At 35.3% G+C, this 27,268-nt stretch overlaps 2 protein-coding genes across 3 annotated transcripts; both read left to right on the forward strand.

The window, feature by feature from the left end:
- Positions 1-1,388: 1,388 nt before the first annotated feature.
- On the forward strand, positions 1,389-16,176 carry LOC149540573 (uncharacterized). Of its 2 annotated transcripts, XM_089801659.1 has the most exons (4): positions 1,389-1,485; positions 1,704-1,942; positions 2,046-2,256; positions 12,865-16,176. In XM_089801659.1, exons 2-4 carry the CDS (start codon positions 1,928-1,930, stop codon positions 14,949-14,951), a joined length of 2,313 nt encoding a protein of 770 aa, XP_089657785.1. In that variant the 5' UTR covers positions 1,389-1,485; positions 1,704-1,927; the 3' UTR covers positions 14,952-16,176. The 2 variants fall into 2 exon arrangements, with proteins under 2 accessions (XP_089657785.1, XP_089657786.1); XM_089801660.1 differs by lacking the exon at positions 1,389-1,485 and having other exon boundaries at positions 1,508-1,942; positions 12,837-16,176.
- Positions 16,177-16,363: 187 nt separating this feature from the next.
- On the forward strand, positions 16,364-19,869 carry LOC149540574 (putative pectate lyase 21). Its single transcript, XM_089801661.1, has 3 exons — positions 16,364-17,872; positions 18,419-19,076; positions 19,395-19,869. The coding sequence occupies exons 1-3, from the start codon at positions 17,806-17,808 to the stop codon at positions 19,768-19,770; spliced, it is 1,101 nt and encodes a 366-aa protein (XP_089657787.1). The 5' UTR covers positions 16,364-17,805; the 3' UTR covers positions 19,771-19,869.
- Positions 19,870-27,268: the final 7,399 nt, after the last annotated feature.

Genomic DNA, 27,268 nt, shown 5'->3' on the forward strand with positions numbered 1-27,268 from the left:
GGATTTGCTACCTTGCAAAGTTTTTTTTTTGGATAGGTAATAGGTCGAAGCCTAGATTAATTATTATTATTACTATTTGTTGAAATTAATTATATTTATGTGTTATGCTTGAGTAGGTTTGAACCCAAGACCTCCTCGATGAGAGGCTCACAAGTTACCATTGTGCTATAGGCTCTTGCCTATACCATGTTAAGTTTTAATTAGATGTAAATTGTAGGAGAATTTTAAATTTTATTTCGATTGTATATTGATATCGATTCAATAATAGAATAATGACTCAATCTATTTTATTCTTGATTTACAAAGATACTGATATTGTTATCAAAATGATATTGGAGAGCTTTGATGGGAGACCAATTTTATGTTAGCAAGTAATATAATTTTCTATGAGTGTGAAGTGGTTTGTTGTGCCTTGCACTTGCACTGCATATTTTACATATGTTTAAAGATACATGGTCAACTTATATATGCCAATGAAAGGGCATGTCTCTGTAGAGGCATATCCTTCCATGGATCGAAGCCCACATAGAGATATGTCTCTATGTGAGATGTGTCTCAAGTAAGTGTGATTAACTTCTTGTTATTACATTTGATAAGGGCGATATTTATTGTTATTGGCTACCAAGTCAATAATCATAATGCCAAATGATAACACATAGATCGATCCATATTTATTGATTACATATAATTGATACACCAATTAATATACTCATGTATTGATTAAGTCGATACTCAACATCATCATATTACATGATTCATAGTTATTAGGTTAGACAATACATCTCCGCACACACATGTGTTTCATAACAATTATTTTTATCAAAATATAGAATAATTATAGATATCAATTTCTCAAAATAGATTACATATGTATTAGATAAATCATCGATTGAACTAATCCAATCGAAGCTATAAATAATTAACATTAGATAATTCAACAAAAAAAAGCTTCCAAAAGGATTGATCACCTTGAAGAACTTGATATCAATTTCTCAAAATAGATTACATATGTATTAGATAAATCATCGATTGAACTAATCCAATCGAAGCTATAAATCATTAACATTAGATAATTCAACAAAAAAAAGCTTCCAAAAGGATTGATCACTTTGGAGAACTTTGATTGTGATGGTGCAAGGAACAACAAATGCAAGTTTGTCAGAAACGAAGGAGATTATGTTTATGATGTTGGAAATATGAGGAAGTTAATGGTCTGCAAGAATGATGAAAGACAAACAAAAGCCTCCCACATTATCTTGAAACTTTGTATAATAAAATTTTGTATTTTAACCTCTTTCGAAATTAAGGCATATAAGTTTTGAGATGCATTTTAAGGTGCTTTGAATGTGTTTTTTGGTTGGCATTGCCTTTATTTTGGTTTTCATGATGTTAAATTGAGTAGAGAGCTTCGGTTGCAGAACATATCAACGTAGGCTTATGCATATATTGCATTTTCCTAATTCGTTGGGTTTTATACTAGTTCGAGTTGCGTAATAGGATTGTCTAGTTTGTTATAGGTCAATAGGAGTTCAAATTCTGTAATAGGAGTTTCAATTCATTTGCCTAATTTGTATGGTTTAATAGGAGTTTGAATTCTGTGATAATATATTTGCCTGATTTGTTGGGTTTAGTAGGACTTTGAATTCTGCAATAGAAGTTGAGTACTATAATGATATATTTGTCCAATTTGTTGGATTCAACAGGATTTTAAACACTGCAACAACACATTTGCCTAATTTGTTGGGTTTGATAGGACTTTTGAATTCTCCACTTAGCAATGGCGGCTCCCAGTCCCAGAGAGCATATTGAAGAGATAAGAAGAAACAAATTTTCCATTGGTGGAGAAGAAAATCCACTTACAAAAGACCTCCATCATGCTGTTAGACATCTCTGAGCTGAACTCTACACCAAGGATGTCCATTTTCTCATGGAGCTCATTCAGGTGGCTTTCTAGGTGATATAATTCAAGTTGTTTCTTCTTTTAAATGACATTGCCTTGCTTTTTCGTCTGTAAAATTGAAGTTTGGGTGGTTCTAATATGGCAGAATGCAGAGGACAATGAGTATGAAGATGATGTTGAACCAACACTGGAATTTGTGGTAACGAGCAGAGATGTGACTGGTGTCGGTGCCCCTGCTACTCTGTTGGTCTTCAACAATGAGAAGGGTTTTACTCATCGAAACATTGAATCCCTCTGCAGTGTTGGAAGATCTACCAAAAAGGGTCAAAGAAAGGGAGGTTACATCGGAGAAAAAGGTATTTGCTCTTGCCCTTAAAATTCATTATTTAGTGTTAATAGTATTTGTTAAGCAGCGATTATAGGGACGAAGGTATACTTTTAAAGCTTTTAGCAAATAGACTTTTGCTTGGGTATGGTGCTTCTGTAGATTGTGTATAGTCTGGATTCTTTGAAATATGATTTACTTTTAAATTGTAATCATCACATTAAACTTACATTAAAAACTATCTGTTCATATGGTTCGACATGATTACATAGTTACAGATTGTGGAAATGAAATCCCAGTTTCTTGTATTTAAGATAATGGATAACAGAGTCATATTCATATATTACCTTTCCAGGTCTCATCATCGTCGTAGTAATGGATGGTTGAGAAGAACCTCCTTATAGCAATATCGTGAGAATGCTCGAAATAATAGAATACAAAGTGATAGCAGAACTCAAAATAAATCTACTGATCGCAGGCCACTTCGAGGGGGTAACCTCCTTTGAGCAAGCTCAATACAATAAATTCGTCCGTACCCATCAAGGGCCTCAACCTATTCTTATATACTGGGTACGACCTAGAAAAGTAATACTACCTATGCATGTGGGATAATAAAATAAACTCACGGGACGACTTACAAAGCATATGCGTCCAACAACTCTACTCTAACAAAATAAACAGAAGGAACACACAGGTTCCTAACATCCCCTCTCCCTTAGAAAAAAGCTTTGTCCTCAAAGCTTAAGGTGTGGAAATTGTTGTTGAATCTGAAGAAGGGGTTCCCAGGTAGCATCCTCTGGTTGCATGCCATGCCACTGAATCAAGACCTCAGAGATGGAGCGAGAGCGAAGCTGGCGAGTGCGCTGGTCAATGATTGCTACCGGCTCCAGGATAATGGATCCTTCCGTATCCATTTCAGGGAGAGTAGTTTGTGCTCTGACAGTGGTACCCAGAACTTTCTTTAGACAAGAAACATGAAAAATTGGATGAATGCGGGAAGAAGGAGGAAGTTTCAGTTTATAAGCAACTGAACCAATCTTCTGCAGAACCTGATAAGGCCCATAAAATTTTGGGGCCAGCTTATGACGCCCTTTCAGCTTTAGGGAGGATTGTTTGTATGGCTGTAGACGAAGAAAAACCATATCCCCAACTTGAAATGAGCGCTCAGAACGGTGTTGATCTGCTTGCTGTTTCATCCGATTACGGGCCATGTGAAGATTATCCTGTAAGGTACGAAGAATCTGATCCCTGCTGCGGAGAACTATGTCAACTGCCTGGACTGGTGAGCTGTTGGGAGTGTAGGGAAGGAGCACTGGAGGTGCCTGACCATAGACTGCTTCATATGGAGTCATTTTAGAGGCAGTGTGGTAAGAGGTATTGTACCACCATTCAGCTAAAGGGAGCCACTTGGCCCACTGATGTTGCTGTTCGGAAGTGAAGCAACGAAGATAAGTTTCCAAGCATTTATTGACAATTTCTGTTTGACCATCAGTTTGTGGGTGATAGCCCGAACTCATCTTCAGTTTGGTGCCAGTTTTCTGAAACAGTTCAGTCCAAAAATGACTGGTAAAAGTTGCATCACGATCAGAGACAATGGAAGAAGGGAGTCCATGAAGACGAAATATCTGGTCCATGAAGATTTGTGCAACAGAGGAGGCAGTATAGGGGTGGCTGAGGGCACAAAAATGACTATATTTCGAGAGACGATCAACCACAACCAAGATCACTGTCTTGCCACCGGATTTAGGAAGCCCTTCAATGAAATCCATAGAAATATCAGTCCAAATCCGTGTAGGGATGGGCAATGGTTCGAGCAAGCCAGGAAGGAGGGTCGTTTCACCCTTGTGGCGTTGGCAAGTATCACATTCAGCCACCATCTGTTGAATCGTCTGTTTCATTCCTTTCCAAAAGAAGTTTCTCCTTGCTCGCTCATAAGTTTTGAGGAAGCCTGAGTGCCCTGCTGAAGGAGAAGCATGGAGTTCATAAAAAATAGCCTGATGTAGAGCTGGGTTCTGAGGAAGCACTAGCCGACCCTTGTATCGAAGAGAAGCACCATCCCAAGAGTAATGTGGTATAGCAGAAGGATTATTGGCTAGCTGGTGAATGATTTGAGATAAAGAAGAGTCACTATCATAGCCCTGCTGAACAGACGCTAACCAATTGGGAATGGGCTTAGAAATAGCGGAAAGGGAAGCTTGATTATCAAATGTGCGAGAAAGAGCATCTGCCACAATATTCTCCTTACCCTTCTTGTAGGTGATCTCATAATCATACCCCATGAGTTTGCTGACCCATTTCTGTTGTGTAGGAGAGGATACCCGTTGTTCCAGGAAGTATTTCAGACTTTGGTGATCGGTTCTGATGCAAAAATGACTCCCTAAGAGGTATGGCCGCCACTTCTGTACAGCATGCAAAATAGCCATCATTTCTTTTTCATAAGTAGAGAGGGCTAGATTCTTACCAGAGAGGGCTTTGCTAGTGAACGCAATAGGATGGTCATCTTGCAGGAGAACAGCACCCAATCCATTGCCGCAAGCATCACTCTCAATAGTGAAGGGTTTGGAAAAATCTGGCATCGCGAGAACAGGTGTACTGCACATAGCCTGTTTTAGTTGTTCAAATGCATTCTCAGCAATAGGGGTCCAGGAGAAGGCATCCTTTTTTAACAGAGCTGTCAATGGTGCTGCAATTTTCCCGTAATCTTTGACAAACTTGCGGTAGTAGCCAGTCAACCCCAAAAAACCCCGAAGGCTCTTGAGAGTTTTAGGATGCGGCCAAGTTTTCATGGCATCTATTTTTGTAGGATCCACCCGCACTCCATGGTGTGCAACAATATGCCCGAGATACTCCACTTCCTCCTGGCCAAACACACATTTAGATAGTTTTGCACAGAGTTGATGATCAGAGAGAAGTTGCAAGACAAGCTCCAGATGATGGAGATGCTCAGCCCAAGTTTTGCTATATATGAGGATATCATCAAAGAAGACCAGAATGAATTTCCGGAGGTATGGTTGAAATATGTTATTCATCACTGCCTGAAATGTTGAAGGAGCATTCGTGAGGCCAAAGGGCATGACTAAAAATTCATAGTGACCATCATGTGTGCGGAAGGCAGTTTTAGGTATATCCTCCTCATTAACCCGAATTTGATGATACCCAGAACGAAGATCTAACTTGGAGAAAAAATGAGCCCCATGAAGTTCATCAAGAAGTTCATCAACAACTGGAATGGGAAACTTGTCCTTTATAGTGAGATGATTAAGTGCTCGGAAATCAATGCAGAGTCGCCATGACCCATCTTTTTTGCGAACAAGCAGAACTGGAGAAGAAAAGGAACTGGTACTAGGGCGAATAATACCTTGCTTCAGTAAGTCACGGACAAGTATCTCGATTTCGGTCTTCTGATGAAATGGGTAGCAGTAGGGCCTGATGTTGGGCGGAACACTGCCAGGAAGGAGCTGAATACGGTGGTCCTCTGGACGAGAAGGAGGTAATCCCACAGGTTCAGCAAATATACTAGAATACTTGTCCAAAATGTGTTGGAGATCGGCAGGAGTGCTAGAGACTGCTGATGGCTGCATCTGAATGGAATGGAGCTGAGCGATGACACCATGTGAATTCTTCTTAAGAAGTTTTTCCATACGGTGTGAACTGATGATGCTGAGAGACCCTGGTTGTAAGCCTTTCAAAGTGTGTTGGTGCCCCTCGGCTGAAAACTGCATCCAAAGTTCAGCAAAATCCCAGAGAATGGGGCCAAGAGTGCGTAACCATTGGGCACCCAAAACCACATCACAGCCACCTAAGGGTAAGGCAAACATGTCAGAGCGCATGTTATAATCTCCAATAGAGAGACGCACATTGCGACATTTCCCTTTACAAGGTAAAGTGCCCCCATTGGCAATCATGACTTCAAAGCTAGAGCAGGGATGGATAAAGCAATCAGCCTGTTTGGCTATGCGTGGATCAATGAAGTTATGAGTGCTACCAGAATCAATGAGTATAGTAAGAGGGATCTTCTTGAAGAAACCCTGGACCCGCATGGTTTGTGGAGTAGTGACTCCTGCCAAAGCATGGACAGATATCTCTGGTGGAGCTTCTGGGGAAGGAGGTTCAGGCTGGTGAGGCTCAACCTCAGCATCCACTGTTTCCTGAGCATCTACATATTCTTCCAGTTCCGGTGGAGAATCCACATCCAAGAGATAGAGCTTTTGCTGAACACATCTATGGCCCCGAGACCATTTCTCATCACAATTATAACAAAGCCCTTTGTCTCGCCTAACTCGCATCTCTGTTTCAGACAAGTGCTTGATCAGAGTAGTTCTGGGAGCTGGTATGACTGGAGGGTTGTGAGAACCTGTATTTCTGAATGGAACAAAATTAGATCTGGAGCGTTGTAGAGCACTAATCTTGTCTTCCGCTAACTTAGCCAACCCAAGGGCTTCCATCATTGTAGTAGGTCGAAACATTTTGACTTCTGAGCGAAGTGCATCCTTCAGACCACTGACAAAACAACTACGGAAGAATTCATCAGACAAGCCCTCTGTGTGATTAGCTAATTTTTCAAACTCTGTCTGGTATTCTCTTACAGTGCCTGTTTGACGCAGTTTAGTGAGTGCTCCTGTGAAATCATCAAAGGAACTAGGGCCAAAGCGCTCCAAAATGAGGGTGCACAATTCGCTCCACGTTGGGCCTACATTAGCCTTGATGTACCAACAGAACCATTGAAGAGCTTCATGTTCCAAATGAAAAGATGCAAGGGAGACTTTGTGGTTATCCAAAGTATTATGCAAGCTGAAATACTGCTCTGCCCTATAGATCCATCCAGTCGGATCAGAACCATCGAAGCGTGGAAAATCAAGCTTTGGTCCACGGAAATTGCCAGAAGAGGACCCAGTATCTCCTGAATGGTTTCGGCTCATGGCTGACTGCTGAAAGTTAAGACCCAAAATTTTGTCATCCAGATCTTGAAGTCTGGTTTTGAGGGATGCAATTTCCTCTTCCATGATTTTTGCTCCTGTACGCGTAACAACCATAAAACAAGGTTTTTTTTTTTTTTTTTTTTTTTTTTTTTTTTTTTTTTGAAATGGGTAGAAGATGAGAAACAAAAACTTTTTTAGTTACGGCAAACTTGGATTTGGGTAAAACTCATATAGGAAATGGGTGTTCGACGGGTGGTGGGAGACTATCTGGGGACAAGGGAAAAAGAAAAATGAGGGTTTCAAGGGTAGGGAGGCGAAATGAGGCGAACAGTCCAAGAGGGATAAGGGAGCAAAATGAGGAATTGAATCTTGTGGCTCAGTTTGGTGGCGATTGGATGAGAGGTGAAAAAGATAGGGCAAACCCTAAAATTAGATAAATGAGGGTTTTAGGGCTTTGATATGTAAAATTTGGGGTTGGGTCGCCAAGGAAGGAAGTATGCGAAATGATATTGCAGACGTTCTGCGGAAGTATGAGCAGAAACAGAAAGCAAACAAGGAAGCTACGACTAAAAAACAGAAAAAATTTTACTCTTTTTTTTTTTTTTTTTTTTTTTCTGAACAGTCGACTTAAAAAAATTCACTCACAGACAGAACAACTGAAAAGAGTTATTGCAATAACAAGAGATATTAGAAGTGAGAGGAACCTGAAGGCCACGACAGAAAAAAATTTGATGTAATTTCCACCCAGCGAGCCCAAGAGAGTGCTCTGATACCAGATGAGAAGAACCTCCTTATAGCAATATCGTGAGAATGCTCGAAATAATAGAATACAAAGTGATAGCAGAACTCAAAATAAATCTACTGATCGTAGGCCACTTCGAGGGGGTAACCTCCTTTGAGCAAGCTCAATACAATAAATTCGTCCGTACCCATCAAGGGCCTCAACCTATTCTTATATACTGGGTACGACCTAGAAAAGTAATACTACCTATGCATGTGGGATAATAAAATAAACTCACGGGACGACTTACAAAGCATATGCGTCCAACAACTCTACTCTAACAAAATAAACAGAAGGAACACACAGGTTCCTAACAATGGTGAGGGGAATATAAAGTAGTTACAGTTGCTCCAATTTAGTTTTGGATGGTTGAGATCCATCAGAATATTTCCCAGTGTCTAGAGAAATGGGATCCTACACATGCTATTAGTAAAACTTCTGCAATGAAGCTTTCTGAAAGGAGGAACCATACAGTTTTTAGTTCTTAAAACCCTAAAACCTAGGGTTTGATCTATTTCGTAGCCAGTGAATGATAGCTTAGGATAATCTCTTTTTTTCTTCTGTGACATTGTTGAATAGCATTTCTCCAATTTTCGTTAATATGGAATCGAATCAAGAACTTAAATCTCTTTGCATCTCTTGTGCGATCTATTATTATGCTGAAGCTGATACTTCTTTCATTCTTTTATGAGGTTCGTGATGATTTTAAGGCTCTATTTTCCTGTCACGAATTAAAAAATTTAAGCTATATCTAGAAGAATCGATTAACTTATTTTCCATATAGATATATAGAAAATAAAATACGTTCAGATTGTACGTTGCCGTATAAAATTTTAAATTTTTTAAAGTTAAATGATGATAAAAATTTTAAAATATATTTATCTAAAACATATTGGGAAATTTTAATTGTGAGTTATTTTATATAATTAAAATTATTTTTATTTGGATTAATGGTAAAGATGGGCTTTTGAAAGGAGCTGAACTTTTATTTAGAAAATGAAAACTTAACAGAGATAAAATGATGAAGGCCTATAAAACACTAAAGAACTGTGGGTACACAGATTTGTCACTTTAGAATTTGCCCAATGGAGTGTGTGGCAAACCGTTCACAACAGTTGGATAGGCCCTTGGTATGCGGTCTTCCTTTGCATTTAGAGGGGCAGCTCCCTCGTATGATATGATTTTTAAAAAGGATTTTCAAATAAAGAATTTAAAACTTTAAAGATCAAGAGAAAGTCGTTCAAGACGAATGCACCACACGCCTTCACAACCTTCCTCGGTAAACAAGATTGATAACAAAGGCGATCAAGGACTACGCTTGAAGGCAACCAGTATTACCAAGTACATTCATTATCATTCATAAACACTCGCATAGCACCATGAGAATGTCTACTACTGCATATAACAATTTTGATTTTAAAATAAGAAACCCAAAGCACATCTCATTTCATTTCCTTGCACCAAGGAAGCAATAGAGATTTTCCAATTTCAGAGATAAAAAGTATACATACTTTCCAAAATTTATCCCTCAATCAAAATTTCGGCCTAGTCTTAAAACCAAAAAGTCCCTTTACAAAGCCCAAAAGAGCCCTTATATAGACACAGAGGTTAATAACTACCCTTCTGTGGTTAGTAACTACCTCCCAAATACGTGATTTGGGTGAGGTTAAGTAACCTCTATAAAGTTAACCCAAAATGATCAAAGAAATAATCTACAACGTATGACTTGAAATTTATATCTTCTGGGATCTAAGTTAGATAATTCGTCTTGATGAAGAAACTAGAGAAGCTTCTTGATCCCAATCAAAGTAGTCAGTCGGTCCCTCTGAAAGTAAAGTGAAACCACTTTCAAAAGCATTAGGAGACACAAACAAATGCAAGGAAAGCAAGGAAGCCTGTGTTTTTCCAGCATATACAGAGATCACTCCTTGTATAGCAATATAGGTGGCGAGGATATCCGATGCATCAAGAATGATTCCAATTGGGTGTTCCTTGAGGGAAATCCAAAGCTCATTCGAAAAAGCATAGTGCGACACCCTGTGCCTTGTATATACTGCCCGATACATGCCATTATGAATTCCCAAACTTTTCTTTGTATGTTTGAATGGTGCATGTTGTGTGAAGCATTTGGTGTATTTCTTCTATAAATCATCACAAACCTTATTCTTCATGATATGTTTCATTCACAATTTGGCTCTGCAATCATTCCAAATGTTTACTCAAGACAATATCACTCTGAGGCATTTAGCAACACAATTGGCGCTCCTTTGTATTACCACGCATACACCTTATCCATTTGCACCCATGGATTCTTGGTGAGAATGGAAGAGAAGTCTGAGGTGGTGTTACATGATATTTGCTTCATCATAATGGCATCGAAATACCTTCCTTATGCAGATTAGAAGTGATCATTATCTCCTCGGTTGAATTTCTCTGATTTTCATTAGGAGTTGCGGACTTGAGGATGAAATTTCCAAACAGTTCACATGTCACGCCTAAACTTTTTCTTTTCTAAGGTATTTTATCAAATGGTTCATGTGCTTGTCCACGGTCAAGTTGAAAATGGAAAAATTGGATCAAACAGCTCCTGTGTCTTGTCTATTTTTGCAACTATCACTGATCTCCGCGTATTCAGGTTGGAAGATGAAGGGAGGCTGGTTTGACTGTCCACGTGCTTGCCTTAGTTATATTAATACCATTGAATCGGCTTAGACATTATGTCAAACACATTGCACACTTCTTCACTGACTGATCTCCGCCCTGTTGTTCTACACTTTTGATAGTGGAAGAAAATACATTTATATGAAGTTTGGATTTGATGAGTGTGAACTTCATTCATGCCAAGTTCTTAGCTCTGAATTTTAAATATTTTGATTCATTGGTACCTGAGACTTCTTTATTGTTGAATGGCCAAGTCATTGAGTGTCATAGGTTGAGAGAAGAAGAAAAGCCACGGCTGATAAAAGAGACATTTCGCTGAGCAATTCATGAGATAGAAAGACTCGGATCACCCAGACCCTTGCCTTGGTGAATGTTTACATGATGCGGTCTTTTCTTTTCTCGAAGACTTTCACTAATTTTGGATAGCACCAGCTTCTAAGGCATGTTGTTTCATGGAAATGATTGGAAGAGAGTGTTGGATTCCTTCAGTTGGTCCCTGCACAACAACGCTCTGTAGCTCCGGCTGCACACCATTTCCTTCATTTGGGTATCCTGCAGAAACAGCCACATTAACTCTTGTGTTGCTCATACTTGTGCCAAATCCACTTCACAAGTTGAATCCGTTTAAGGCTAGGAATGAAGTCACCTCAGTCCATACACTTTCACTTGATTATACGTGGCCTACTCTTCCTTTACAATTCTTCAAAGGTTGAGCCTGGTGCGCTTGGATTATAATGGCTGGTTCCATCTTATGGGAACTCATCTGGATTGCATAACTATTCCACATCTGTAACCCCTCCTTGACCTGCACTAATTCATACCACCATCATCGCTTATTTCTGCAAATTCCTCCAATTTCACATGATGTTCTTTTTCTTTCTTGGGATTCCATGGATTGGACATCTCCATTGTTATTGCCAATTGCTCTCATGTACATATCTGGCTTCTTATGGAAGAGTTTTAAACAAGTTAATAACTGCTTCTTAGAGGTTAATGGTTAAGAAAAACGTGTTTTTGGGGGTTATCATTAACCTTTTGAGAGGTTCATAGTTAATGATAGACTTGAAAACACGTATTTTGGATCTCAACATTAACCTATGATAAGTTGGAGCTCAGAAGCCAGATTTTAAAAATTTCAAGTACTGTGTGGAGCTGGGAACGAGCCAGAGACGTGAAGATGTAGAAACTCACAAAGATTTGGAGATAAAATGGCCAATTTAAAGCTTAAAACTAGGCAAGTTTCAAAAATTAATCATGGTTATAAAAATGAAACAAATTTATAACCGGACAACAAGAACGACAACGTAAAAAAAACAGCAAAAAGGCCGCAATACGATAACCTACAATCAGTGAAGGAGCTGAAAGCAACAGATCCAAAATATACAACCCATGGACCGAAGGAGGCTGAATGAATGAAGGCTGTTTGAAAACTAGGCAAGTTTCAAAAATTAACCATGGTTATAAAAATGAAACAAATTTATAACCAGACAACAAGAACGACAACGTAAAAAAAACAGCAAAAAGGCCGCAATACGATAACCTACAATCAGTGAAGGAGCTGAAAGCAATAGATCCAAAATATACAACCCATGGACCGAAGGAGGCTGAATGAATGAAGGCTGTTTGAAACTCAAACATTTTGGGAGCGCTGAACCTTATGAGTGGATCAAAAGTTCTTCCACGTTGTTCTCCCTTGCGTGAATGTTTCTGTTGATTTTGAAGGATCCAATAGTTTGGAAGAACCCAGTAATGCTTTTTTCTTTCAAATGTTGGACACTCAACAACTCATTTGTGAGGTTGAAATCACTAGAAACTTAGGTTTTAACCAAACACAAGATTTCCTTAGATTCCACCATCCAACCTTCCTTCAATGGAGTTTTCAAAAGGACCTTGCAAGTATCATTCATTGCATCTCACAGAGGCTTTTTCCCAGATTATAGTTATTGACAAATCTCATGAGAGGTTGGGAAGGCAAAGCCTGTTCCTTTGGCCTCCAAATTTCTTTGTGTGCGAACATTTTGACATTGCATGACTGGTTCTTCTACAATCATAGAATTCTTAGATAGCTATTTTGCTTTAAGAAAACCAAACTTCTGTTATATATTCCATTAGTTAAACAATTTCAGGAACTATAAAATAATGCAATTAGGATGCTACAGAATGTTTCCATTACGTAATTTCAAAGAGAGGTTGCATCTTGGCTAGTTTGAATGAATGCTGAAGTTTTATATTTTGTTTTGTAATCCAAAGGATATATTATTCTTCTTTAAAATTTCAGGAATTGGATTCAAGAGCGTTTTCTTGGTCACAAATCAGCCTTATATTTTCAGCAATGGATATAAAATTAGATTCAATGAAATCCCTCCATCTGGGGTCAAAATTGGGTATATAGTCCCAGAGTGGATCAACAAACGGACTATTGAAGATCTCAAAAGCATATATGATAGCCAATTCCAAAGTGAGCTTCCCAATACTGTTATAGTTCTTCCTCTACGTGCGGAGAAGGTGGAAGGGGTCAAGGACCAGCTTGCTAACATTCATGCAGAAGTCATTTTGTTTATGTCCAAAATTAAAAGACTCTCAGTCCATGTAGATAGCCAAAATCAAAATCCCCAGGTGAATGCAGTCTACGTGTCCCAGGAAATAGCATTTCAAAATGTGAAGAATGAGGGACGTGAATCATTTATTCTCCATCTATCAGCAGAGGAAAATGGGAAGTTGAATGGAGAATGCAGTTACTACATGTGGAGGCAAAGATTTCCAGTGAATACAAACAATCAGGTAGAGGAGAGGAAAGACATTGACAATTGGGTGATAACACTTGTTTTTCCCCGTGAAGATCGAATTACCACAGGCAACAGGGTAGGTGCAGGTATTTATGCCTTTCTTCCCACAGAAATAGTCACTGGATTATCCTTCATAATTCAAGCAGATTTTTTATTGACATCCTCGAGGGAAAGTATTCTTTGGGACAACAAGTGGAATAAAGGGATTCTTGATTGTATTCCCTCAGCATTTTGTGAGGCTTTTCTATCTCTTGTAAACAGTGTGAGAGGGGCTACTTCCTCTGCGAGATCATATTGCTTCAGGTACCTCCCCATTAATATGCCCTCTTATCCGCAGTTAAGACGAATTAGGCAAGCAATCCAAGCCAAGCTCAAGACAGAAGAAGTCATTTTATGTGAACCTGAAAATGCCTATTGCATGCCCATTCAAGCTCGCAGAATACATTCAGACTTTAGAAGCATATTAGAAAGAGCAATCGAAGGCGGCCTGGAAAAGCCCAGTGCTCTGTGGTCTACTGGAGTATTCATAATACACTCATGCCTTGACCACTCAAGTTCTCTGGATTTCTTGGGAGTGGGCTATGTCTCTGAGGACTGGTATTCAACATGTATTCGAAGTACCTCTGGTTGGCTGGCAGATCTTTCTGAGGATTTATATGTGCAACTCCTTTGCTTCATTGCTGAACATTGGAACAGGGGAATATCAAGCTCTCTCCAGCATTTTCCTCTTTTTAAATTTGACAATGGCTCCTCTGGTGTGGGGTGGGCAAGTTTGGCAGGTATGTCCTTTAAGGGGAGCAAAATATACTTTTCCTCAGAAGAAAGAGTTATTGCATGGTTGACAAGGTGGAATAGAGCTCTGGGCAGTGCTCAACATTACAAATTCATGCCAAATGCAACACAGATGGCCATGAAGAGTTTGAGCGACTATGAACAGTCAAGATTGCGGGGATGGCTAGATCAATATGCTAAGATCACTGAACTTTCTGTTTCAAGTTTTGGTAACCAGCTTTTGGAAAGAGCTAAGACATCTAGAAGTAAGGAATTCATAATCCATGTGGCTCAATTTTTTCATTTTTCGTCTGTCAATGGTTATTTGGATTCAATACAGATACTCACTTTGTGTAAGGAATTACATGTAGTCAGTGATTCGGGATCCATAGTAAGTAGTTGCAAAGCCAAGCTTGTGCCTGCATCTATTGGCAATTGGCACAAGCTAATAGGAGATAACCCATGGACTGGAGAAGGAATTGTTACACTATCACCAGCTTACATGAAAGTCAATGGAAGGGAACATGAACTTGAGATGTTCATGAGAAATCAGCTTGGAGCAGTGAACATTCCCAGGCTAAAACCCCCCAATGCTTTGTTGCTCACAGTATCCTCACCCATCAGAGAAGATCAAGTTGTTCTGCTTTTAGAGTGGGTTCAATATTTGACCGTTTCTGGTGAGGCCCTGCCCAACAAATTCAAACATAGTATCATGGAAGGAAAATGGCTGAGAACCCACCGAGGGTATGAGTCTCAAATAAATCTTTTTTGTACAATACTAAATGGTCGTGGGCTGGTGTTGAGTTAAACGACCTACCTTTTGTAGATTGTAGTTTCTACAGCAGGAACATGAATGAATTCGAGAGTGTCCTCCAACGGATTGGGGTGGTTGTTGAGTTTGGAACGGGATGCAAAGAAGTTGCCAGGATGGTCCAAACACAAAGAGATTTTAAAGTCATCAAAAGGCTTTACAAATATCTTCATCAATTTCATTGGAGGCCGAGTTACTTAAACTCTCTCAAAATTTGGATTCCATACAGCAATGGGCTTACAGGTGAGTGGAAGGATCCAAATGTGTGTGTAGTACATGATGACAATGGCCTCTTCTATGGCAGGCTACAAATCGTAGAGAGGTATTATGAAGACACACTACTTCCCTTTTTTTCTAGCAATCTTGGTGTGTCTCTACATCCCAAGATTGAGGACTACTGCAATTTGTGGTTGGATTGGACTAGGAGTAATCATGTAGTAACTGAGGTCGAATGCTGTTCAGTTTGGAGAAATATTCTGAAGCACTGGAGCAAATCCCTTTCAGCCATAAAAAAATTGTTTCAAAAGCAAGTTCTGAAGTTTCCAGCTCACAGTACCAGTGGACATATCCAATTATGTGCGCCAAATGAAACCTTCATTCCTGATGACCATTCGTTGAAAGAGTTATTCAGAAAAGCTTCTACAAAGATCAAATTTGCATGGCATCCTAACCCTTCTGATCCCAAAATACCACTGGACTTGTTCTTCTCAATGTACGAGTCCCTTGGAGCTCGAAAAATATCACAAGCAGTAGAAAAAGAGTTGGCGTCTGTTTCAAGCAACATCGCTTTGCGCAAGCTTCAAAGAGGGGAGAGTTTGTTCAAAAAAGGTCTGTATATAGCTATCCTTGGTTATCTTGCATATCCATCCTTCAAATTGTCAGCAGATAAAAGGCATCAAATTGTGAGAACTCTTCTGGAGTCTTCAGCTTATGAATCCCCTCAACCATTTGGAGTCATGTACACTTTGACACGAACAAGTGAAGATGATAAGACAGAGCACATTAAAGTGGCTGCACACTCTCCTGTGCGTTGGGAAAAGAATATAAAGAGGATCTTGCTACAGAAATCTGATTCACAAAATCAAAAGGCAAAGGTGTCCTTGGCAACTAAATTTCTTGCAACTAAAGGTTTCCGTTCCCACTGTAATAACTCAGATTTGGTTTGCAACAAAACACGGGAAATAATAACTCTGACAGGCCTGCACAAGCCATTCGGAATTCATATTCTTTGTCTTGGCCAACTCATATTCGGTTTGTTTATCCAGTCGTTAATGAAAGTTATATGTGAAATAATAGGATTTGTGTTTTTTAACTCATTAACTAATATCTAAAGTCCTTTTAATTTGTTTTACTTGGATCTAATAAGTGTGAATCTTCTCTTTAATGATCATAAGGAATGGACTAATCATTTTGGTGTTTCTGTAAAGATTTTTTTCATTAACATAGCCGTTAGTCATAAAATGAAACGAATATTTATAATATTTTTCAGGACGAAATTTAAGATTTGACTAATCCAATCAACAAAATGTGAAAATACAAACCGAGTAGTCAAAACCTTTAAGTATGACACTTCACAACCACTGAAGAAAACGCGATTTTCTCGGGTCAAATTCAACTGGAAAGCTATAGTCGTCAAAGATCTGGAAACCCAACAACAAAATCGTGAATGGTATGCTCCCTTCGTTACGCTAACGAAATTTCTCAGAGCATTCATCACGTCAGACTAATTGCAGAATCTTTTTCCCCTTCCCACTATAACAACTCCACCATCTCGTATTCCTTCCTTGCGCCTTAATCTCAGACTTGATCTCTAACGAAGGCCCGCAAAACACAAAATGCATCGCAGCTGCTATAAACATCAGCCCAAATTCATGGGCATTCGTCTAGGGTTTCCTGAGGATAAGTTCAAGCGCCACGTGAAACCACCAAAAGAAAAAATGGGCACCATGCTTCTTTCAGTTATTTTCCCTGCCTACCCTAAAGTCACATCTTCTTCTAAAAATTGCATATTCATTAACTCTCTCTGGACTCTACTCATATTCATCTTAACAAATCAACCGTAATCATTCCAAGCATTAAAAGATCTCCCTTGATTTTATTGACATCTGTTCTTCACAAAGTCCATGCTCTCCAGGTTTGGATGTTACACATTCCTAGAATAGAAGATGAAGAACAACACCCAAGTAACTTCAATTATGTTTCAAACCTGCAAGTTCCACACGCACATAAGCACAACCAATGCTAGATTTGTGTATAAATAGATCTGAATGTGCTCCTTTCATCGTCAAGCTGAGAAACATAGCTTGCATGTCTACAATGGATTTCTTGCAACAAATAATAATCCTCTTTGGCCTTGTTTTCCTTGTTGCCCAAAATGGTGTAATTGGAGAGGCGGAGGGTGAGAATGGCGAGCTTAGTATTGATGGGTTTGAAGTGGAAATTGGAGAAAGCTTGCTGAGTGTGATGGACTTTTTGCAAAAGGCACACAATGCCAGCACTGATGTGGAGCAATGCAGATTTTCAATTGAAAGTGCTATGGATTCTACGCCATGGGTCCAAATTCTTGTGCTTAATAACAGTTATTATCCTGCCATCAAAAGACTGGACACAATCAGAAATACATTATTCAACTGCTCCGAGCTTTACTTGCCAGAAGATGTATTCTTTCTTCCTTTTTTCTATGAATATTCAATCCCTACCATTTTTTTTTAATGTTTAACTTGGTTTTGTATGGTAGATTTATATTCCAGAGGAAGTGCTGGATTTCTCGCACCAAGCTTCTAAACATGTTGATAAGACAAACACTTTAGTTGGTGATCTACACGATCTCTGGAAACGAAACTATAATAAAATGTTTCCTTTGTCTGACAATATGGTCTCTACATCTGAATACAACAATGACTCATTCTTATTCGAAGGTTTGTTTTAAACTTATCTTAGACATGCCATATAGAGTTGAGATTCTTTCAAAAATAAATAATATTTGAAGTACAGTAATATATTACTTGTATTATTCCATTCGAAATATCTGAAGTACAGTAATAGATCATTTGTATTATAGGATTCGTTTGTAATTTATTTTAGTAATATTATATAGTTAATTTTTTTTAGTTCATTATAAACTTATATAAATATCTTACAAGTGTCTATTTAATTTTGAAGTTAACAAAATATCAATTTAGTTATTTTTATTTTTGTAAAGATTATTTTTATTTATTTCTGAATTATTTTGTCTCTTTTTTATAGAAATAAAATTTATTCGATTCTTTGTTTACATATCATATGTTCATTGTCAAGTATTGATATTTTGACATGTGAGGATGGAGTAAAGAACGTGACTCTCCAACATCTGATAATAGATCAAAGAATATGATCAAAATGTTGATTCATACAATCAAGTTTAGATAAAACTAAATAATATACATGATTAAGTTAAAAGACTAACAATGCTTATTTCATTACAGCTCATAGCTTCCATGAACATTGTTCTGTTGATGGTACAAAATGTCCATATACAAGGTGTGGTGAGGGAAGACGACTTCCATATTGTGCCATAGGTTTTGCAACTGGTGTTACAGGTGGTTTGGGGGGAATGTCCTACACAGTAATAAGCAATGAAGATAACCCAGCTAATATTAGGCCAGGAACATTGCGATATGGAGTAAATATTGCCCTCACCCACAAACAGGGAGTGTGGATCACTTTCTCTCATGATATGACAATTGAACTTAAAGCTGAGTTATGGATTTCTAGCCACACTACAATTGATGGTAGAGGAGCTCATATCATCCTTACAGGAGAATCCATGGTTCTTGGACATTCTAATAATATTATTCTCCACAATTTTCAGATCAATGGTGTACATAACAGTGATACAGTTCATATCTTCTCTAGCACAAAACACGTGTGGGTTGATCACGTAACTTCATTTGATGGAAAACTAGGGTTGATTTCTGTAGTTCAAGGGGCCACTGATGTCACCATCTCTAATTGTTACCTTTCCAATAGAAACTTCAACATGTTGTTGGGAGCTTCAGATAGTGATGTCATTGATCAAAAGCTCAGAGTTACAGTGTATAGAAATTGGTTTAGAGATTCAAAACAACGTATGCCTCATTGCAGGTAAGATAGAGATAATTATGACATTTGATTTCTTTGAATGAAAGGTGATATTAAAAAATATAGCATTTTGTGGGTGTGATTTTATTTGTTCTTATATCATTAAGTTGATCATTGTAAAAGTTGGATGTTCTATAATAAGTTATATCAAGTTTTTATTACTTTTATTTAAAGCAAGTGTAATGGTTATGTCTTGAATTAAAATATGGTGAAATGATTAAACCTTGTAGTAAGATATACCTTAAACTACATTGAAAGAAGTTTGATATATATATTGGTAGAAAAGTATGTAGTAAATAATATGTTGTATGTTTTGTATAGGTGGGGATTTTGTCATGTTGTAAACAATTACTATAGCAATTGGGAATATTATGCCATTGGAGGACGAGTGCATGCTAAGATCTATTCAGAAAGCAACGTGTTTCTTGCTGGAAAGAGAGGGGAGATCACTCCATGGTACAATGGCCACAGTGGTGCTTTAGACACAACATCTGCAATTCAATCTAAAGGTGATCTCTTTCTCAATGGTGCTACATTTCATCAGTTCCTTGATTATGGAACATTAAATCACCCGCGTTATAGGCATCATGCAAATTATCCTCCTATCCTTCCAACAGGGAAGATTGAAAGCTTTGTCAAAATGTGTGCCGGAGCTCTATATGGTAGAAGGATTAATTATTGTAAACACATGAGATAGAGGAACTCTTTCTTATCATCATTATTACTACTCCTATTATATTGTTCTTAAACTCCATTGTTTTCTTTGTGTAATAGGAAACCTATTTGATATTATTCATCTATTTATCTCATTTATTTACTCATTAGGTTCAACAATGATAAATAATAAACTGATGAGTGAGAATATAGGGGACCTCTTTAAGCCATTATTATTATTTGTTCTTAAAATTCTATTGTTTTTGTTGTGCAATAGTCACATATTTAATCAATTTGATAGTATTCTTATTTATTATCATCCATCTTTAGCTCATTTACTTAGTACCGGGTTTGGAAATGAGATTTTTTTAAACATAGATGAGTAAGAATGTAAAGAAGATATTTATGACATTATTATTAGTAGTTCTTAGACTCTTATTGATTTCCTTGTGTAATAGTCACATTTTAAAATAATTTAAAAGTATTCTTATTGGATATTATTCATTTTGTTAGCTTGTTTATTCAATCATCGATTGTTTCTCATGAGTGAGAATAATATCTATGAAAATCTACGTTTTGAATAAAATACTTTAATTAAATATAATATTAATATTTTTAATTTTTATTTATATTTTATAATAAAATTTACTTTATGTTAAAATTTATTTTAATTTATAATATATTTTCTCATAGTTTGAATAATTGTTAGATGAGGAAGATGTGTAAAGTTGGAAAAAATAATTGAAATAAGATTATTATTTAACAATTATATGATTTATGTTTTCATTTAGAATTATTGTTTATAAATCTTTTCTTATTTTGATCATTTTGCCAATTTTGAGTTGTTGTCTTTCTTTTAATTTTTTATTTAATAGATTTAATTTTGATTTTTTCATTTAATCCATGATTTGAATATTCAATTAACTTTTAAAAATCAATCCTAAGATTTTTAATCATTTAAAAATGAATTTTTTAATTATAACATTATTATACTTCTCTTTAATGATAATATTTTCTACTATATTACTTATGTAATGCCCCACCAAGGGATCCAAAATAATTAACCTAAAGTTTTACTAAGTTTTCCAAAAAAAAAATTATTTTTGAACAAGAAAGAATAACATACACATCAAACATAAAGTAGCAGAAGCAAAAACATATAATCATCTATAAGCATACATAACAAGTTACATTTCTTAAGGATCCCAAGACGTTGAATCACATTTAGATTTAATCAATACTAAGTCTAACAATTACCACATCCACATCATAGAACAATTAAAAGTCCAAAGTCTAGTTAAATAATATACATTTGTTTCAAATGCCACTTGGCAATAAAATTCAAAATGCTCAATCATCCACTGTACATGTCACAAGGTATGAAAGGCTAAATGAATATACATTTATAAAAATAGATTACATCATCCCCTTCAGATCCATCATACAAAGTACAATACAATAAATAAAACCATCCATCATAAAGATACAATAATCCATCATAATACATAGAGAGAGAATGAATAAAATTTAGATAAGGAAACTCCAATAGGAGTATCAACGAATGGATCTCAATGGTAAGAGTAAAAAGTACTACCACCCAACCATGTAGAACCTAAATGACCCACTCCCACTGCACTGAGGAGATAGTCTCAAATCCCAAATAGGATATCAATCCAAAAATTAAAAGTAATCTTTAAGTCCTGGGAACCCTAAAAGTAATCTAACTCAAAGGTTCAAAGATAAATTGATATCTAAACCCAGAGGCACACAAAGACACGTAGGAAATCTATACTACTAGTGGGCAAGTGTAATCACACAAATCAATGCTAGGGTTACTTGGATATTCTTTTAATCCTCTAGCCCCCTAGTGACTCTATGCAGCACTAGTATCCTTTCATACTCACAAGGCATACTAACGAGTCAACTCTAAGGTTACTCAGCTAGTCTTTTAATCCTCCAGCCCCTAAGTGACTCTCTATGATACCAATATCTTATTAATTCATTTAAAACCCATTTAATGAAATGTTATCACTTATTGAACCACTTATAATGAGTTACCCTAGCAGCCACTTTGGGCCCCGTCCCCCATTGCAAGCCACTTCCCAACTTAACATACATATTACCTACCCTAGGCCAATAAAAGCATAAATCAAAGAATACAAATTTCACCTCAACCCTATACAAGTGACTAGAAAGCATCAAAAGATAATTTACAATAACACATCAGTTCTCAATGAGCAACTAGAAAGCATCTCGAAAATACTGATCAAAGACTCAAAATGGTCAAGTCAAGTATGTCATATATTCACTTCAACTTCACACAAGAATATTAGAAAGCAATAACAAACAATAAATACAAACTCATCATAGAGCATACCAAGCACATTACCATGGTTGAGTTTTAAAAGATCAAAGATCAAATCATCACAAGGCCACAAACACATAAACCCCAAGCCTTTGGTAGACATCTTAGAATTGGTCAACACTCTAGTCAACCCAAACCCAAAGCATAGATACATACAAATAACAAAGTGTAGGTTTCATAGTTTGGTTTGATTTTGAAAGCATACAATTGAGTTAAATGTAAGGTTTCAGTTTTCATTCAATGTAAGTTTCAAGTAAAAGAGATTCTCAGTTTACTCTTATAATTAACCCATTCTTATGTTCAAATAGAATACAAAATTACTCCTATTTGATTTTATGTCAATTTCCTAAAATAATCTAAGGGTAATTATTATTTTTAGTTATTAAATTTATACTTCTTGATTTTCGAATACAATAACTTATAATTTTATTAAAATCAGTATTATTAAAATTAATAATTTAAATAATTTAACTATGCTAACATTCATTAATTAATTAATTATATATATATATATATATATATATATATATATATATATATATTTATTTATTTATAAAATTTATAATTAATAATTTATTTTAAATAACTAAAGAACATTCATTAATAAAATTTATAATTAATAATTTAAATTTAATATAATTCAAATTTAACTTTAAAAAATAATAATAATAAATATTAACATATAAAAAAATGGTGTATTTGTGAAGGCCCACCAACCTTAACTCTTACAATGGCAGGGTACACTGTTGTCGTAAACAAAAATACTACTACTATTGTGGGCAGTAGTGTCCCTGCTACCACAACCCCTTTTAAGGGTGTCGACAAGAGGAGGGGGGGGGGGGGGGGGGGGGGGGGGGGGGGGCGGTGTGGGGTTTTCCCCACCCCTCCCCAAATATATATATATATATATATATATATAATTTAAAAAAAAAATTAAATCTTCAAAAAAATTCCCCCCCTAAAATCCATATATATAATTTAATCTTCCAAACCAATTCCCCCCTCTAAGATATTTTAATACAATTTTTTTTTTTTTTTAAACATTTGCAATCTTAGTCTAATAGGAAAGATATGATTAACCACTCGAATTTCTAATTAAAAAATTTCTTTACTTTCAAAACCCCTCCCAATTTAATTTTCAAATTTTAATTCTATGGAAGTAGGATTGAACTAATATTTTAATCTTCCCATATATGGACGAGAACAACATGCATACCAAAAAATTTCAAATTACAAGATTGAAAGATTTGTTGCAATAAAACCCAGACAAACAATTCACGGTCATGAAGAAGATAGGAAAAGAAATAGTGCAATTAAATCACAATAATTTACCTGGACTAAAATTTTTCTTATCAAAATTTGTAGTGCCTGCCCCTAGGTCGCATTTTTGTTATCATTGTCCAGCTCTTTTGGGGCTAGTCTCATGTTGATGGTTAGCAGCATTGTTTTGAGACTATCAGATATTGTGCTATGGATTCAGTTGATATGTGATGAGATCACTTAGACTTTACATTTCATGTATGCATGATGATTATTTTTAGTGTTTGCAATTATTAATGATGGATTAGTTAGATGATTTATTATCATATGTGTTTTCTTATGGATACTTACCCCATACTTGCATGTGTATGGTGTGCATGTTTGTTCTTATGTCTGGCATGTCTGATGTGGTTAAGGAAGGGAGTCGTAGTCACCTGCTAGTCGAGATCTACATTATGCACCACTTCCTGCCATTGCCTGTTTAGTTTAGTATATATTGTGCTTGTACATGCATGATTTTTATGCAGGTTGTAGGTACCAGGTATCGACTTCCCTGAATTGCCAGGATGAGCGTACGCTATCACATTATCTCAATGATAAGAGAAGGGAGATAAATTCTCAAGTCCAAATCCGAACCCTTTAAGCCATTTGTCCTAATTGAAAAATTAGGACAAGTATCTGAGTTGAATACCCTCTGAATACATCGGATGACATAATTCGTGATATAAACCCTTGGTTTGATTTTGTATGTATTTTGGCTAATATGGGTTTTCATATTTTACCCTTGCGAGTCTTTGATGTATTTTTTTTATTAATTAAGCCTAATTAAAAGATTTAATTAATTTTTTAATTTAATGAAAAATTAATATGGTATTTTAATATTTATTTTATTTAAATAATTGAAAAATTAATTAAATTTGAAGATAAAATTTATAATTTAAAGATGGAATGAGATAATATTTATTTAAGCTAATAAATATTTTAGCAATTAAGTTTTGAAATGAAATTTAAAAGTGAAAAATATATTAAAATTATTAAAAGATTAAAGGTTGCATGATGTGTGCACATGATTAAAATATAAATATGTTAAGATAAGAATAAGGGGAATTATTAAAGTTAGTGCATGAGATTTAATAATAAATAAATTAAATTAGAAAGAGTAAAGTAAATATTATATTAATTATTGTGCATTATTTTAATATTTGCTCACTTAGGAGTTGACAAATTCTCAAAAGTTGTCATGTAGACAACACAAGGGTTTGCACTCTAAGAATGCACTAAGTTGTCTACACTTAGGAGTTAGCATATTATTTGAGCACATGGTGTCTACAGCCTTAAGACTCATCTAGAAGTTTGGGGAAGACTCATGCTTGGTTGTCATGCTTATCTTCTAGTTATTTCTAGAGACATTCTAGATGCATCTTAGAGGCCTTTAAATAGAGACTCTCCTAGTGTGTTTAGACAAGCTACAAGCTACAAGCTTAAATGGAAGTTTCAAAGCTTACATGCATTTGAGAAGCTCATTGGAGGAATCGGTTGGCTTGGATCTTGGAGGAATTGTGAATGATGGAGAAAGAAGGGATTTTCTATGGACTTCTGAGGCATGGCGGATTAGCATCAGTGTCCAGGTGCACTCGTGATATTTGCATATTCTCTTTGCACTATTTCTCTTCCTATCTTCATCATGTCTGTTATATGTGTCTGAATATTCTTTGTGATTGAATCTACAATTAAAATGGAATCTAGATATTTTATTGGTTGAGAAGGAAACAATAGAAAACCCTAGATCCAATTAAAGAGAAATTAGATCTAAACGGGTTTGGGTTCGAATTAGAATCAAATTGAGAAAGATGATTTCAAATTTATAGTTAAACCTATTGGATGGATTAATGGATATGTTTAGAAAACAATTATTTAAAAGGGAAAATTCTTGTTTAGAAAAGCTCTTTAAACCTAAGTATATATTCTCTTTTGTAAATCTGGATATATATATATATATATATATATATATATATATATATATATATATATATATATATATATATATATATATATATATATATATATATATATATATATATATATGTATATATTTGTGTATATTGAAGTGAGAAACTTATTTATTAAATTCGAAATCGTAACCCATTTTTCAGAAAACATTTTTATTAAAAAACATTATAAACAATTTTATATTTATCCATATGGGCGGGTAGGATATCCCACCCTTTGTATTTATAGCGCCGGCCTAACGGTATGCTGACGCAGTCGTACCTACGACTGCGGTCGCAGGGCCGATTGTGGTAGCGGCTATCAGCGCACAACATCATTGTACTTGATGGTGGCAACAACTTTAAAACCTGCGCCAAATTTCAATCACAGTACGTTGTTTTATCATATCATTTTGCAATATGATTTATATGCGATTTTGTCACTCAATGGTATTTCGAATTTGTAATATTTATATATTATAAAGCTTTTATAATGTGAGTTATATATATATATATATATATATATATATATATATATATATATATATATATATATATTGGTATTGAGATATTAAATGTTATGCTCAAAATGTTACATTGATGGTGCTAAATATGGATTATTAATAATAATCCGTTAATTAAATTAGAATAAAGACATTAGTATTCATAGTAATGAATTTAGTATAATAGAATTTTCATTAAGAAGACTAATGCAAATTGTTATTGCACTATCAGTATGAGTATTAGCGAGTTGGAGTCTAATGGTTGACTTTTAATATTGATTTTATTTAATGTATATTAAATACTATTTAATGTATATTAAATACTATTTAATATATATTAAATAATTGTGAGATGATAATTTATATTATGTTGATTTAAAATATTGGATTAAGATTGAATTATTATGTTATTGGTCAATACGTTTGAATAGCCTATTGATATACCTTAATGGTGTTAAGAGTTAGTCAAATATTAACTAATGAAGTTATGTAAAGATTCTCTAGATCGAATAATAATAGTTTTGATGAGTTTATGTTTGTTGGGTCTAACAAATTATTAATAAATAATGGTTTAAATAGTTATCAATAAATTCGATTAGATTTAATCTAGTGAAGATTATTTAATGATTAAAGTTTTGTAAGGATATTAGTTTTTGGATTTGAAGTATAATTGATTTTTAATCAATTGATATTCATTGAGTTGATATTATAACTATGATATTAATAATTAAGTTGTGCGATAGAGTCTTATTTGAAAAGATTGATGATAATATGAATTTGTCAAGGGAATGTTGGTATTCTTTGAAAGATGACGAATGTGGTCATACAGAATTATTATTAAGATTTTCAATATAGCTTGTTATTAATATTAACAAGATATTATTATTGAATTATTAATATGATCATTTGAGTATTGAATTATAGCTGACTTTTATCTTATAGAATTCTAGTTAGTTATTAGTCAACTGACATTAATTGGAATGTTGCTATGGTTATGCAATTATTAATTAAATCAATTAATGAGAGTTAATTAGATTTAATTAATAATTAAGTTATGTAATAGAGATTTAATTGATATAATTTTTTAAACAAGATTTTAGATTATCTATATTGAAGTTGATAAGTCTTATGACTTGAATTATGACTTTAGATATTATATGGTTGTCAACGATAATAACGAATAAATTAAAAGGCTCAACTTTAGTAATACTTAATTAAGCTTCTAATTGAAAACTATTAGAATGTTAATAGGTCATGGATGGTGTACCTATGTTAATTGATTGATTAAATTGATCATTTTAATTAAGTTATAATCTTCTTATTCGAAGATTGATAATTGATTCTTTTATAAACGAATAATGATCCTTGATTTAAGTTGAAAGTTGAAGTAACCTTAAAAGAAGAGTTAATCAATTAGAATATGGA

Source organism: Cupressus sempervirens, chromosome 9, assembly GCF_028749045.1.
Source record: "Cupressus sempervirens isolate cs-2001-9-10 chromosome 9, ASM2874904v1, whole genome shotgun sequence".
Lineage (NCBI taxonomy): Eukaryota > Viridiplantae > Streptophyta > Pinopsida > Cupressales > Cupressaceae > Cupressus > Cupressus sempervirens.